Genomic DNA, 15,905 nt, shown 5'->3' with positions numbered 1-15,905 from the left:
TAAGACGACGATGATTTCTGAAGCTTTTCCCCGCCAAGGAAATTTATTATATTCTAACTGAGAATATGTTCTAAGAGTTTGCAGAAAAGTTATATTATTGTTTATGTTCTATAATTTATTGAGTTAGACAGTTTTCGGCTTACAATGCCATCATCAGACTTTAGCTGTGTCCAGCAAACAAAGGCCACCAACGCAACCTGCAGGAAATGGTGGAAGTCTACAAACATCTAGCCCACAGTCCTTGCAATCTAATCTTAAATGACGAAACACAGTTTAATACTTCCTCTCTTCTAATCTTCACAAAATCGTCATTGTTGTCCATTGCTTCCCATTCTCTCTGTTCCATCATATTCCACCATTTTCCTGTATTTGTTGATTTCTTGTCTTTTCTTTTACAAGGTGTGCCTGTGTAGTCCATATATTCTGTAGTTTCAACTGTTAATTCTTTCTTTTATTTTGTTTCCGTATAACTTGCCATGTTTAATACCTCTTCAAGTAGTCTCATCGAGTACTAACTTAATTTTATTTTAATGAATTTGTTTATTAATGTAAACTGTTAATTAGGCACAGTTTTCCAGTTCAGTATTAATATTTTTCCGGTTTGTTACCTTTATATTTATCTATCGCTCAGATTTTTACCTTTTAAATTGTATTTCCACCACAGTGTCAAAAATTTCACTTACTTTGAGTTTGTGCCTCAAGCTAGATGTATAATGTCTTTTCCAATGTTGTTTACAAACATTGTAACTTCTTTGGCGGCAACAGTCAGTTGAAGTCTGACGATGGCCTTGTGAGCTGAAAACTGGTTTACTCGATAAGTTAATCCTGTAGAATATAAGAAATACAGTGCTTTTCATTTATGATGATGTTTTTGTACGAAGAACAAACGGCAGAATAAGTTAAATTTAATTTTTTTCGGCTTGCCATCTTTCATACTGAGCAGATATCTAGACTGTAGGCAACTCACAACGCATTAGGACGTTGCAGCATGGCTTTGCCCGGCTTCCTATCAGTGGCGTAACAAGTAATAAAATATGCTTAGCATCGGTGTGAAGCTTCAACGAAATTTATTTCTTCAACAAAATTGTTCCCATGAAGTGACCTATCACCAAGAAGTTTCATGCAAAGAGTTTCAAATGCACTGTATGTATGGTCTGCGTTCTTCACTCTACTGATGCCGCTCGCCTCACCGCCACCAACATCTTCATTTCAGAGAAGTACTTATGCCCAACTTCCTCAATTATTGCATCGGTTGACTGTTTCGTCGCTTCGTGATAGAATATATTATACATCATCAATGGAACAAACATAACACTGGTGTAATATTCGACATCATTTGTTACAGAACCAGTTTTCGGCTATTACGCCATCATCAGGTAGAAGATATGTATTTGGTGCAGTGAATTTTGTTGGATCAAAGATATTAAACAAGTGCAGCTACAGAGTATCTCAACTTCTAGTGATAAAAATGTTAATGTTAGAACAGGAATAAAACAAGCAAGGTTATTTCAGTGTAAATGCGATGTAAGATTATTTAACTAAGATAAAACATGAGACACATTAACTAATGAACCACAAACAAATTACAGCAGTTGTACATAGAAGAAAATCATTGAACAATAACTTTGGTGACATATTCCAAAGATATGACTGAACAAAACAATCCTGTCTTTAATAGGCCATAAATTACAAATAGATGAGATATAATAGTGATATTAAGCAGGTGAGTGATGCAGCTGTGATTATATATAGTAATTTTTTTATCACAACAAGAGAAATTATAGTAACTGAAATAATGGAAATGGAGAACGTGATTGAGAGGGGTAATTTACAAAATAGCCGGGACGGATTTATGATTAGTATTTGCAGTTAGAAGTGGTGAGTATGATCCCCAGTTGTTGTTTGAATGTATTCCAATCTGTCATCCCCTACAGTTTTTACCTTCCACAACGCCCTCTTCTACTAAGGAAATTATTCCCTGCTGCCGTAACATACGAGGTGTGCGAAAAAATTAATGAGACTGATTTTTTTATCTAACAAAGGTTTTTTTTTCATTCTACAGTATTGTCCGCTCCAAAGTAATTCCCTTCGGCAGCTACACACTGGCAGAGTTCGTTCCCAGGCTTGGCAGCAGCGCTGAAAGGCTTCAAGTTATAGGGCCTTTAACATGTCTGTCAAAGTCTTTTGAATGTCCTCCAGAGTCCCAAAATGGCGTCCTTTTAAAACATTAATCAATTTCTGGAAAAGGAAAAAATCACAAGGACTCAGATCAGCTGAATAGCGAGTCTGTGGAACTACATGAATACCTCCTGACGTCAAAAATTCCACGAGGGAAGTGGTCACGTGACATGGAGTGTCGTCATGCTGCAGCATCAACTTGGCTGCAGCGTCCGGTCTCACTCTATTCACTCTTTTTCTTAGCCTTTCAATGACATCTTTTTTAAAACACTCAGGTGACATTTTGTCCTGGATGAACAAATTGGTTATACCCAATACCCCTACTGTCAAAACAAAGCAGCATTGTTTTGAACTTTGATTAGAGCTTTTCTCAGTCGAGGAGATGTTCCAGTGCACCACTCCTCGCTTTGCCGCTTTCTCAGGATCACACTCAAAAATCCACGATTCATCACCTGTGATCACACGACCGAACCACACAGGGTCATTGGCAGTCCTCTCAAGACGATCAACACACATGTTTCTCGATTGTTGTTCTCCTCAGTTGTGAGGTTTTTCGGCACTATTTTGGTACAAATCTTTCGTATGTGCAAAACTTCAGTCAAATTTTGATGTACGGTGAAAGTAAAGTTCAACAGGGCACTCATCATCCTTATTGTTAAATGTGGGACTGACATCACAAGAGCATGCACAAGTTCAACATTTTCGGCGGGTTTTGAAGTTGAAGCCTATCGTGAGTGTGGTGTATCTTCAACGTTCTCTCAGCCTCCTATAAATGATTTGTGCCGGCGAAAAACTTTTGATGTTGATCGAGAATGTTCCCTGCCGGCCTGTTTCACCTTTTAAAAGGTGTCTCTCGTGAATTTCCCAAGTTTAACACAAAAACATGATGCCATAACTTTGCTCTAAATTCTGCTGTTCCATCTTCGTAACACATATCAAAAACACAACTTCACTGATGGCGCTCTCAAAAATCACATGATGACTGCACAGAGCTGAAACAAGGACTGAACTTCTGGAAGGGATGAACACACTGGCCTACACACGCAGAACAACACAGCATTGCCAGATCTCTCGCAGTGTTGTTAGACTCTTTACATTTTTCACATACTTCATGTGCCCTGTCATCTCATCCCTTCTTCTTGTCAGTTTTTCCAATATGTTCCATTTCTAGCTAATTCCTAGCGGAAGCTCCTGATTTCTTACTGTATCTGGCCACCTAACTTTCAATATCATTCTTTAGCATAACATCTCGAACACTTCATTTCTCTTCATTTCCAGTATTCCTACACAATGCTATGCTCCAGATGTACCTTACCAGAAATGTACTTTTCAGATTAAAGCCGATGTTTGGCCTGAGACACCGACTTTCTCCCACTAGTCTACTTCTTATGTCTTCTTTACTACACGTCACACCACGTTACATGTTATCTCCCTCCTAAGGAAGTAGAATTCCTTCATTTCATCTATTGCCTGGTTCCCAATTATTATGTTAATCTAATCACTCAGTATAATTCCTTGCTACTCTTCATAACATAATGTGAGCTCATTAGACAGTTCAATCCGTTCAGTACGTCCTGAAAATATTCCTCACTTTCTCATCAGCAAGCCTTGTCGTTAAATTTCTTTCGCCCTGAGTTTTAATCCCATTCCAGAATCTTTCTTCGCTTTACAAGTAGAACAGTAGGAAAGAAAGAAGACTTCAAGCCAAAATGATGTTCATGTAATACATTCTCTATTCTCTCTTAGATTCTTCTACACATTATTCTTGTCAGCTACTTGGATGCTTACTCTCTTAAGAAGGTATGCAATAGTTACCGAATTTACCTGTCCTTGCTGTCTTCTGGAATGTCGGCAATGTAACTTGAAAAATCGTTAGTTTTTCACTTCCCTAACTGATTCCAGAAATTCTGAAGGAATGTCCTCCATCCCTTCAGTGTCGTTTGATAACGAGTCTGTTATGCCCACGTTTATTTCTTCTATCTAAATCTAGATCTACATGAATACTCTGCAATTCACACTTAGTTGCTTGACAGAGGGTTCACGGGAATCATTTGTTTACCGGCCTACTTTGGAATAAAGGGTGGGAAAAATGAACACCAAAATCGTTCCGAGCGAGCTGTGATTTCTCTTATATTATTACGATAATATGTGCTTGGGAGTCAAGGAAGTACAGTATAGGGCAAAGAAAAAGTGGTAGAAAAATAGGTAGAGGCAATGCACATGTACAGGAAGAAAAATAATCCAGTTCCAGGAAAATGTATGATTATTCACGAAAAAGAGCTTCACAAGCAGAGCACGTAAATAACGCGTTCGTCCATCTCTGATGCTTACAAAAACAGTTATTCGGCCTGGAATTGATTGAGGAGATGTTGGTCTCCTGAGGGATGTTGTGCCAAATTGTGCCCAATTGGGGCGCTAGATCGTCAAAATCCCGAGCTGGTTGGAGGGCCATACTCATAATGCTCCAAACGTTGTCAACTGGGTAGAGATCTGGCGACCTTAGTCGCCAAGGTATGGATGGCAAGCACGAACAGTAAAAACTCTCGCTGTGTGCGGGTGGGGATTATTTTGCTGAAATGTAAGCCCAGGATGGCTTGCCATGAAGGGCAACATAATGGGGTGTATAATATCGTAGACCTACTGCTGTGCTGTTAGGGTGCCACAGATGACAACCAGCTATGAAAAGGAATAGCACCCAGCACTTGACAGGCCTTATGGTGGGCGACTCTTACATTGGTATCGCACCACTGTCAGAGGCATCTCTACACATCTTTGCTGCTCATCAAGGCTCAGTTCGAAGCGAGACTCATTAATGAAGACAATTCTACTGCAGTCAACGAGACTGCAGGGCAAAGAGGAGTCTGGAGACGCCTCGGACAGCAGTCGCCCTTCATACAGCCCGACAATCAGGAGTGGTGGTCCAGAGTGGCATTTCTTTTCGTAACAGGACCTCTTTGGTTGTAATCCATGGCACCCTTGAGCACAGTGCTATATCGACGATATTCTACGTCTCATTTTGTTGCCCTTCATGGCAAGCCATCCTGGGCTTGCATTTCAGCAATATAACGACCATCCACTGATTTTCTTCGTCCTTGCCAAACGGTGCCTTGACCAGCAAGGTCGCCAGACCGAATTAAGAACGTTTGGAGCATTATGGGTAAGGCCCACCAACGAGCTCAGGATATTAACGACATAATGCGCCAGTTGGACAGAGTTTGGCATGAGGACGTCCAACAACTGTGTCAGTCAGTGCAAAGCCGAAAAACTGCTGGCATAACGGGCAGACACGGATCAACGCTTTACTCACTTGCTCAATTTGTCAAGCTCTTTCTCTTGAGTAAATCATCCAATGTTTCTGCAGTTGTACTCATTTGGTTATGTGTACTTGTACATCACATCTACCGATTTCCGTCCCAATCAGATAATTCCTTTGAGGTGCGTCGTCTTTTTTGTCTCCGAGTTTACTTCTCGGCTTCATCTACATCTACACCCACATCCATACTCCGCAAGCCACCTGACGGTGTGTGGCGGAGGGTACTTTGAGTCCCTTTTTCGGTTCTCCCTTCTCTTCCAGTCTCGTATTGTTCGTGGAAAGAAAGATTGTCGGTATGCCTCTGTGTGGGCTCTAATCTCTCTGATTTTATCCTTATGGTCTCTTCGCAAGATATACGTAGGAGGGAGCAATATACTGCTTGACTCCTCGGTGAAGGTATGTTCTCGAAACTTCAACAAAAGCCCGTACTGAGCTACTGAGCGTTGCAGAGTCTTCCACTCGAGTTTATCTATCATCTCCGTAGCGCTTTCGCGATTACTAAATGATCCTGTAACGAAGCGCGCTGCTCTCCGTTGGATCTTCTCTATCTCTTCCATCAACCCTATCTGGTACGGATCCCACACTGGTGAGCAATATTCAAGCAGTGGGCGAACAAGTGTACTATAACCTACTTCCTTTGTTTTCGGATTGCATTTCCTTAGGATTCTTCCAATGAATCTCAGTCTGGCATCTGCTTTACCGACGATCAACTTTATATGATCATTCCATTTTAAATCATTCCTAATGCGTACTCCCAGATAATTTATGGAATTAACTGCTTCTAATTGCTGTCCTGCTATATTGTAGCTATATGATAAAAGATCTTTCTTTCTATGTATTCGCATCACATTACACTTGTCTACATTGAGATTCAATTGCCATTCCGTGCACCATGCGTCAATTCGTTGCAGATCCTCCTGCATTTCAGTACAATTTTCCATTGTTACAACGTCTCGATATACTACTACAGCATCATCCGCAAAAAGCCTCAGTGCACTTCCGATGTCATCCACAAGGTCATTGTCCGGCCATCCTGATTTAGGTTTTCCGTGATTTCCCTAAATCGCTCCAGGCAAATGCCGGGATGGTTCCTTTCAAAGGGCACGGCCGACTTCCTTCCCCGTCCTTCCCTAATCCGATGAGACCGATGACCTCGCTGTCTGCTCTCCTTCCCCAAAACAACCAACCACAAGGTCATTTATGTATATTGTGAACAGCAACGGTCCTACGACACTCCCCTGCGGCACACCTGACATCACTCTTACTTCTGAAGACTTCTCTCCAATGAGAAATACACGCTGCGTTCTGTTATCTAGGAACTCTTCAATCCAATCACACAATACTTTGTTCTTTGAACGACTGTGGGGAACTGTATCCAATGCCTTGCGGAAGTCAAGAAACACGGCATCTGCCTGGGAACCAGTGTCTATGGCCCTCTGAGTCTCGTGGACGAATAACGCGAGCTGGGTTTCAAACGATCGTCTTTTCCGAAACCCATGCTGATTCCTACAGAGTAGGTTTCTAGTCTCCAGAAAAGTCATTATACTCGAACATAATACGTGTTCCAAAATTCTACAACTGATCGTCTATAGTTCTGGACATCTGTTCGACGTCCCTTCTAGAAAACGGGGATGACCTGTGCCCTTTGAAACGTCCCCTTAGATAAATTATTGAATTACTGTGCTGGTAAACCCCTTACATTATTTGATTTTCAAACAGCTGAGCAGAACTGAACGTACTCAGATATTTCGCTCTTTACTTATTCTGATCAACACTAAACTCACAATATTTTTAGCGCAACGCAATCTGACTTTCAAAAATCCCTACAAAAGAATGGCCTATACCTTTCACAAATCACTTACCTCACAAAAATCGTCGTTACTCGAACTACTGCAATACAGTGAGCGCCACTACTGCCAGCTAAATAAAAGATTCTAACTACTGATAAGCATAGTTAGCAAATGAAAGATTCTGATAAAGAACAAACAATGTATTTACCTTAATAGTGTTCAAAAGTCATAATATATATCAGTTCATGACATCCAGTCTTACAAATTTACTGTCTCTGATGGACACACGTCCAGATCATCCGCTCTCAAAACTCCGCCATCTCTCTCCCCACATCCACCACTGCTGGCGGCTCACCTCCAACTGCGCAACGCTACGCGCTGTTCACATCCAACTGCCCAACACTACAATAGCAAATTCCAACAATGCAAACCAGCCACAGACTGCACACAGCACAGCCAGTGATTTTCATACAGAGCGCTACGTGGCGTTACCAATATAAAAACCGAAACAGCGTACTTACACCTTTTCCAATCCTTTGGAACGCTATGCTCTTCTAGAGATCTACAGTACACCGCTGCAAGTAGTGGGGCAAGTTCCTTCGCATACTCTGTGTAAAATCGAAGTGGTACCCCATCAGGTCCAGCGGCCTTTCCTCATTTGAGCGATTGTAATTGTTTTTCTATCCCTCTGTCATCTATTTCGACATCTACCACTTTGTCATCTTTGCGACAATCTAGAGAATACGCACAGTGAAAGAGCTGCTTCGGAAGGGAAGTTTGACATACTTTGTTTGGTATGTCAGTGCGCTTGTTTGATAACACCGTGGATGCAAATGGTTCAAATGGCCCTGAGCATTATGGGACTTAACTGCTGTGGTCATCAGTCCCCTAGAACTTCGAACTACTTAAACCTAAGTAGCCTAAGGACATCACACACATCCATGCCCGAGGCAGGATTTGAACCGCGCTACCGTAGCGGTCGCGCGGTTCCAGACTGTAGCGCCTAGAACCGCTCGGTCACTCCGACCGGCCGTGGATACAAAATAGCGAATTTGACGTGTTTGATCATTAGAGGGGGCCTTCACACTGTGGGGATACTACTGAGTTGGTCAGCTAGCTACATCCGTGTCTGCAGACCGGAGAAGCCGCCGCTGGAGGAGGAGGACTCGCTGCCTCGGCCGGCCACCGCCCCCGCGCCTCCCCCGCAGTCGGCGCTGCAGCGCCTCAGCCAGGCGCCGCGGGCGTGGCTGCAGCGCTTGCGGCGCGCCCAGGGCCGCCGCAACACCGACGACGCGGACGTCGACGGCGAGCCGCGCGCCGTCCCCAGGCCGTCACTGCTCAAGCGCATGTCGCTGCCTGCGCCGGACCTGCTGTCCATGCGGCGTGGCAGCTCGCTCATGCCCGAGCCGCAGTACGTCACCATCACCGTGAGTACCCCTTCTCCCGCTTATAAAGAGCTACCACCCACTGCCCGTTAACCGACTCATTCCAGGCATATAAGTCGCCAACCCCTTGCCGTTTCCCACAGAGTGCGCCGCTGACCGATCTATCTTACAAGGGAACCTCCCCATCGCACCCCCCCCCCCCCTTCTCAGATTTAGTTATAAGTTGGCACCGTGGATATGCCTTGGAAAACTGAACACAGATCAATCGAGAAAACAGGAAGAAGTTGTGTGGAACTATCAAAATATACAAACTGAGTAGTCCATGCGCAAGATAGGCAACATAATGGATAGTGTGAGCTCAGGAACGCCGTGGTCCTGTGGTTAGCGTGAACAGCTGCGGAACGAGAGGTCCTTGGTTCAAGTCTTTCCTCGAGTGAAAAGTTTAATATTTTATTTTCAGACAATTATTATCTGTCCGTCCGTTCGTCCGATGCGAGGTAACTGCGCCGTAATATTGGGACACTACACCTAAACGGAAAAATTTGAAAACGTTATAACATATGTTTTGACAGAGCACAGGGAAAACCGTGCAACTGTGAAACTGTTGCATTCATTTGTTGCAGTTTATGTGACAAACTCTTATGTTTTCATCACTTTTTTGGGAGTGATTATCACATCCACAAGAAAACCTAAATCGGGCAAGGTAGAAGAATCTTTTTACCCATTCGCCAAGTGTACAAGTTAGGTGGGTCGACAACATACTCCTGTCATGTGACGCACATGCCGTCAACAGTGTCGTATAGAATATATCAGATGTGTTTTCCTGCGGAGGAATCTGTTGACCTATGACCTTGCGATCAAATGTTTTCGGTTCCCATTGGAGAGGCACGCCCTTTCGTCTACTAATCGCACGGTTTTGCGGTGCGGTAGCAAAACTCAGACACTAAACTTATTACAGTGAACAGGGACGTCAATGAACGAACGGACAGATCATAACTTTGCGAAAATAAAAAAAAAGTAAACTTTTCACTCGAGGGAAGACTTGAACCAAGGACCTCTCGCTCCGCAGCTGCTCACGCTAACCACGGGACCACGACGCTCCTGCACTCACACTATCCTTGATGTTGCCTATCTTGCGCATGGACTACTCAATTTGTACAACTTCTTCCTGTTTTCTCAATTGATCTGTGTTCAGTTTTTCAAGGCTTATCCACTGTCCCAACTTATAACTAAATCTGAGGGGGGGGGGGGGGGGGGAGGGTGCGATGGGGAGGTTCCCTTGTCAGAGAGCCTGTATAGGGAGAGAGTGGCCAACCGGACGGTACGGCGGCCATTTTTCTGCCAAACTGCGCGCGGGACTTTTGAATGGCTAGTAGTGGAGTACACACTCACCGAATCAAAAGCACAAGACAATATGGCGAAATCATTCGTTAAATGCCCTTCTTTAGAGCCATAATATACTCATAGTAGCCTACTACGTACAGCACAGGAAAATTTGATACAGTGGCTTTAAAAATTATTCGTTACTTGCATTTACCTCCTTTAATGTTCGTTTACTAGACATATTGCAACGAAACTAACGTAAATAAAAAAATATAGTGTATAGCATTTGTTTTGTATCGGAAGTGCATAGCGCTAAAGATTTAACGTACCTGTATTACGTCAGATGAATGAAAGTCGTAAGCAGTTCTTTACTTATGACATGCAAAAAGTGAGAGACGTATTAATACTTCTTGTCACGTCTTCAAACTTTTTGCATTTCACAAGTAAACAACTGCTTACGACTTTCTTTTATATATATATATATATATATATATATATATATATATATATATATAGGGTGTTACAAAAAGGTACGGCCAAACTTTCAGGAAACATTCCTCACACACAGATAAAGAAAAGTTGTTATGTGGACATGTGTCCGGAAACGATTAATTTCCATGTTAGAGCTCATTTTAGTTTCGTCCACCTACGCTCAGTGGAGCACGTTATCATGATTTCATACGGGATACTCTACCTGTGCTGCTAGAACATGTGCCTTTACAAGTACGACACAATATGTGGTTCATGCGCGATGGAGCTCCTGCATATTTCAGTCGAAGTGTTCGTACGCTTCTCAACAAGAGATTCGGTGACCGATGGATTGGTAGAGGCGGACCAATTCCGTGGCCTCCACGCTCTCCTGACCTCAACCCTCTTGACTTTCATTTATGGGGACATTTGAAAGCTCTTGTCTACGCAACCCCGGTACCAAATGTAGAGACTCTTCGTTCTCGTATTGTGGACGGCTGTGATACAATACGCCATTCTCCAGGGCTGCATCAGCGCATCAGGGATTCCATGTGACGGAGGGTGGATGCATGTATCCTCGCTAACGGAGGACATTTTGAACATTTCCTGTAACAAAGTGTTTGAAGTCAGGCTGGTACGTTCTGTTGCTGTGTGTTTCCATTGCCGGCCGAAGTGGCCGTGCGGTTAAAGGCGCTGCAGTCTGGAACCGCAAGACCGCTACGGTCGCAGGTTCGAATCCTGCCTCGGGAATGGATGTTTGTGATGTCCTTAGGTTAGTTAGGTTTAACTAGTTCTAAGTTCTAGGGGACTAATGACCTCAGCAGTTGAGTCCCATAGTGCTCAGAGCCATTTGAACCATTTTTGTGTTTCCATTCCATGATTAATATCATTTGAAGAGAAGCAATAAAGTGAGCTCTAACATGGAAAGTAAGCGTTTCCGGACACATGTCCACATAACATCTTTTCTTTATTTGTGTGTGAGGAACGTTTCCTGAAAGTTTGGCCGTACCTTTTTGTAACACCCTGTATATAGGTATATACTGAATACCTCTTGTAGAGCCGGCCGTGGTGGCCGAGCGGTTCTAGGCGCTACAGTCTGGAACCGCGCGACCGCTACGGTCGCAGGTTCGAATCCTGCCTTTGGCATGGATGTGTGTGATGTCCTTAGGTTAGTTAGGTTTAAGTAGTTCTAAGTTCTAGGGGACTGATAACCACAGCAGTTAAGTCCCATAGTGCTCAGAACCATTTGAACCTCTTGTAGATAACAAACGAAAAACATTACAAATATCAGGTAATGTTAAATGTAGGCTACTGCAATAACGACCAAATATAACAAGAAAACTACCGTATCCCTTGTACCCCACAGTAAGTACGCCTATTAAAAACTTTCAAGAGTACCTACAATTATTTGCTACGAATAATGTTCCAGCAACCACGACTACTGCGGAAAACGTGCTTACAACTTGCCTGCGTCAACAGTCAGGCAATAATACTGAAACCAAAATAATGCCTAGTGTTCTGATTCGGAACGAAATAAAGTTTGACGCTATAAAGTCGAATGGGCATGGCACAACAATTACAGGAACTTTCCGTTTCCAGCAAGGACTGACAGATATTGGCTTCAGAAAAGCTTGCGATGCTACCAGTATGCACGAACTGTTAAAGAAATAAGAGCTTAAAAATTCAGGAAATTGTAATAGGCCTATCTGTTTTGCGTGACTAAAAATATTTTTAAAAAAACTGCCCACTGCTTTCGTCTTTCTTCATTGCGTGGAAATGCTAACATGTGAAATCCACATTCGCCTCTATTGGAACAACCAAACGCAGCACAATCTGGCATCGTTTACGAACGTCTGCAGAACGAATTATAGATGTCAAAAACAATACTGTACAATTAGTAACGTGTTTCCTTCAAACATGTAGGCCTACCGACTTCATCACAAAACGCTTCATTATTTCAACTCGTATTTAAGATCCCAAACGCTAATTACGTACTAAAAACGATATACAACTAATCGAACATGCATGCACAACACATAACAAGTCTCTCAATAATTCAAATACCTTTTAATCGTTTCCAAAAGTCCTCTGAACTTGAATTCAACTCAAAAGCACGGCGAACATAGGAAGCGCGAGAGACGCTTGGCAGAAAAATGGCGCCAAAGCTGATCAACCAGTCACGGGCAACTTCACCTATGGTCACTCTCTCTGTATACAGGCTCTCTAATCTATCTGTGTGGTCACACTGCTACTGTGCTACTACCTCTGCAGTCGTCTGGCAGTTTTCATTGTGCAAAATCGAAAGGGAAAAGGACAGTGTGTGGTGTGGGGCTCACACACCCAGACCATGGACGCAGTGCGGCGGCGCGGTTACTTTCGTCCATTAGAACACTCTTGCAGAAACAACGAAACAAACATGCCAAATTTAAACAGGCGCAAAATCCCCAAGATTGGCGATCCTTTACAGAAGCTCGAAACTTAGCGCGGAGTTAACTGCGAGACGCCCCCAATAGTTTCCGCAACGAGAATTTGTTTCGAAACCTGGCAGAAAATCCAAACGGATTCTGGTCGTATGTGAAGTATGTTAGCGGCAAGAAACAATCAGTACCTTCTCTGTGCGATAACAATGGAGATACTATCCAAGACAGTGCTGCCAAAGCAGATTTACTAAACATAGCCTTCCGAAATGCCTTCACAAAATAAGTCGAAACAAATATTCCAGAATTCGAATCGAGAACAACATGAGTAACGTAGAAGTGAAGCAACTCAAATCCCTTAATAAAAGCAAGTCTTCTGGTCCAGACTGTATACCAATTAGGTTCCTTTCGGAGTATGCTGATGCATTAGCTCCATACTTAACAATCATATACAACCGTTCGTTCGACGAAAGATCCGTACCCAAAGATTGGAAAGTTGCACAGGTCACACAAATATTCAAGAAAGGTAGTAGGAGTAATCCACTAAATTACAGGCCCATATCGCTAACGTCGATTTGCAGCAGGATTTTAGAACATATGCTGTGTTCGAACATTATGAATTACCTAGAAGGAAATGCTCTATTGACACACAGTCAACATTGGTTTAGAAAACATCGTTCCTGTGAAACACAACTAGCTCTTTATTCACATAAAGTGCTGAGTGCTATTGACAAGGGGTTTCAGATCGATTCCGTATTCCTGGATTTCCAAAAGGCTTTTGATACCGTACCCCACAAGCGGCTCGTAGTAAAATTGCTTGCTTATAGAATATAGTCTCAGTTATGTGACTGGATTTACGATTTCCTGTCAGAGAGGTCACAGTTCGTAGTAATCGACGTAAAGTCGTCGAGTAAAACACAAGTGATTTCAGGTGTTCCCCGAGGTAGTGTTATAGACCCTTTGCTGTTCCTTATCTGTATAAACGATTTGGGAGGCAATCTGAGCAGGCGTCTTCGGTTGTTTCCAGATGACGCTGTCGTTTATCGACTAGTAAAGTCATCAGAAGATCAGAACAAGCTGCAAAACGATTTACAAAAAATATCTGACTGGTGCGAAAAGTGGCAGTTGACCCTAAATAACGAAAAGTGAGAGGTCATCCACATGAGTGCTAAAAGGAACTCGTTGAACTTCGGTTACACGATAAATCAGTCTAATCTAAAAGCTGTAAATTCAACTAAATACATAGGTATTACAATTACGAACAACTTAAATTGGAAAGAACACATAGAAAATGTTGTGGGGAAGGCTCACCAAAGGCTGCGTTTTATTGTCAGGACACTTAGAAAATGTAACGGACCTACTAAGGAGACTGCCTACACTACGCTTGTCCGTCCTCTTTAAGAATACTACTGCGCGGTGTGGGATACTTACCAGGCAGGACTGACGGAGTACATTGAAAATGTTCAAAGAAGGGCAGCACACTTTGTACTATCGCGAAATATGGGAGAGAGTGTCACAGAAATGATACAGGATTTGGGCTGGAAATCATTAAAAGAAAGGCGTTTTTCGTCGTCAATCACCAGCTTTTTCCTCCGAATGCGGAAATATTTTGTTGAGACCGACCTACATAGGGCGGAACGACCACCACGATAAAATAAGGGAAATCAGAGCTCGTAGGGAAAGATACAGGTGTTCATTCTTTCCGCGCGCTATACAAGATTGGAATAATAGAGAATTGCGAAGGTGGTTCGATGAACCCTCTGCCAGGCACTTAAATGTGATTTGCAGAGTATCCATGTAGATGTAGATGTAGATTACCTCCACCTATCTGTGAACTCGTTGCAGCAGATCGCTGGTAGGAAAGCCGAGCAGAAACCTGCCATACTGCAACTCGCACCAGGACAATGTAACTATTCCAAGAATAGGGAAAAGTCTTAATTTTGTATGAAAGGTGGAAATAATGGTAAAATTCGGTATATTCTGAACCTTGATAATGGTCACATTCACTGCCAAGCCCGCGGTAATCCTAGCACAGTCATACAGAAACCCTTTCATTCACGTTAGCAAGTTCATGGTAACGTATTTCCCGAAATCTTAGCAGCTACTAAGGACCGATTGTTCTTAAATGAAAATGATCGGCCGGCAGGAGTGGCCGAGCGGTTCTAGGCGCTACAGTCTGGAACTGCGCGACCGCTACGGTCGCAGGTTCGAATCCTGAATCGGGCATGGATGTGTGTGATGTCTTTAGGTTAGTTAGGTTTAAGTAGTTCTAAGTTCTATGGGACTGATGACCTTAGAAGTTAAGTCCCATAGTGCTCAGAGCCATTTGAACCATTTTGAAAATGCTCGCCATACTATCAAGTTTATCGGTGTCTAGTGACTTTTTAGTTACCGGTCTGCTCAATATGTCATGCGGAATTACTGTCTTTTTTCATACATAAAATTACTTAAAAAGTCCATCACCGGAATAAATAAGCCTTCACTTTAAAACACTTTTGAAACATGTAGGACAACTACATTCTGCGAATTACAACTTCCTTCGGAGCTCATACTACACACGGCCGTACCATTGAAAGGCTGGGTTCAAACTACTTTAGACTGCTGTAAGCATTCTCTATCTCCAAGAGAAAAGACGCACGAAGAACACTCGATTGTGATTGGTCGATTTTCTTTAAGGGCAACGAAAAAGCATTATTCTCCCGCGTTAGTCCGCGCTTTTCATGACTAACCAATCAACAAATAACACACTTTCGACCTGTACTTTTTCCCGAAATAAATATTTAACTCTAAGGCGTTGCAGTCATGGACTGTGCGTCTGGTCCCGGCGGAGGTTCGAGTCCTCCCTCGGGCATGGGTGTGTGTGTTTGTCCTTCGGATAATTAACGTTAAGTAGTGTGTAAGCTTAGGGACTGATGACCTTAGCAGTTAAGTCCCATAAGATTTCACACACATTAGAACATTAGAAATATTTAACATTCTGATATTTTGTTTATATTTTACGTTATTAACTATTTTCATTTGCACTCGAATT

The 15,905-nt window shown here is 42.8% G+C and overlaps 1 protein-coding gene across 1 annotated transcript in view; it reads left to right on the top strand.

Moving 5' to 3' along the window:
* Nucleotides 1-15,905, top strand: part of LOC126424637 (open rectifier potassium channel protein 1) — a 242,601-nt gene that overhangs the window by 201,444 nt on the left and 25,252 nt on the right. The window contains exon 9 of the mRNA XM_050087370.1: nt 8,417-8,708. Coding sequence (XP_049943327.1) covers nt 8,417-8,708 — 292 coding nt within the window. The remainder of the gene's footprint in view (nt 1-8,416; nt 8,709-15,905) is intronic.

The sequence above is a fragment of the Schistocerca serialis genome, chromosome 10 (assembly GCF_023864345.2).
Source record: "Schistocerca serialis cubense isolate TAMUIC-IGC-003099 chromosome 10, iqSchSeri2.2, whole genome shotgun sequence".
Lineage (NCBI taxonomy): Eukaryota > Metazoa > Arthropoda > Insecta > Orthoptera > Acrididae > Schistocerca > Schistocerca serialis.
The sequence above is the reverse complement of the archived record's forward strand: the minus strand, read 5'-3'. Positions and strand labels throughout refer to the sequence as shown.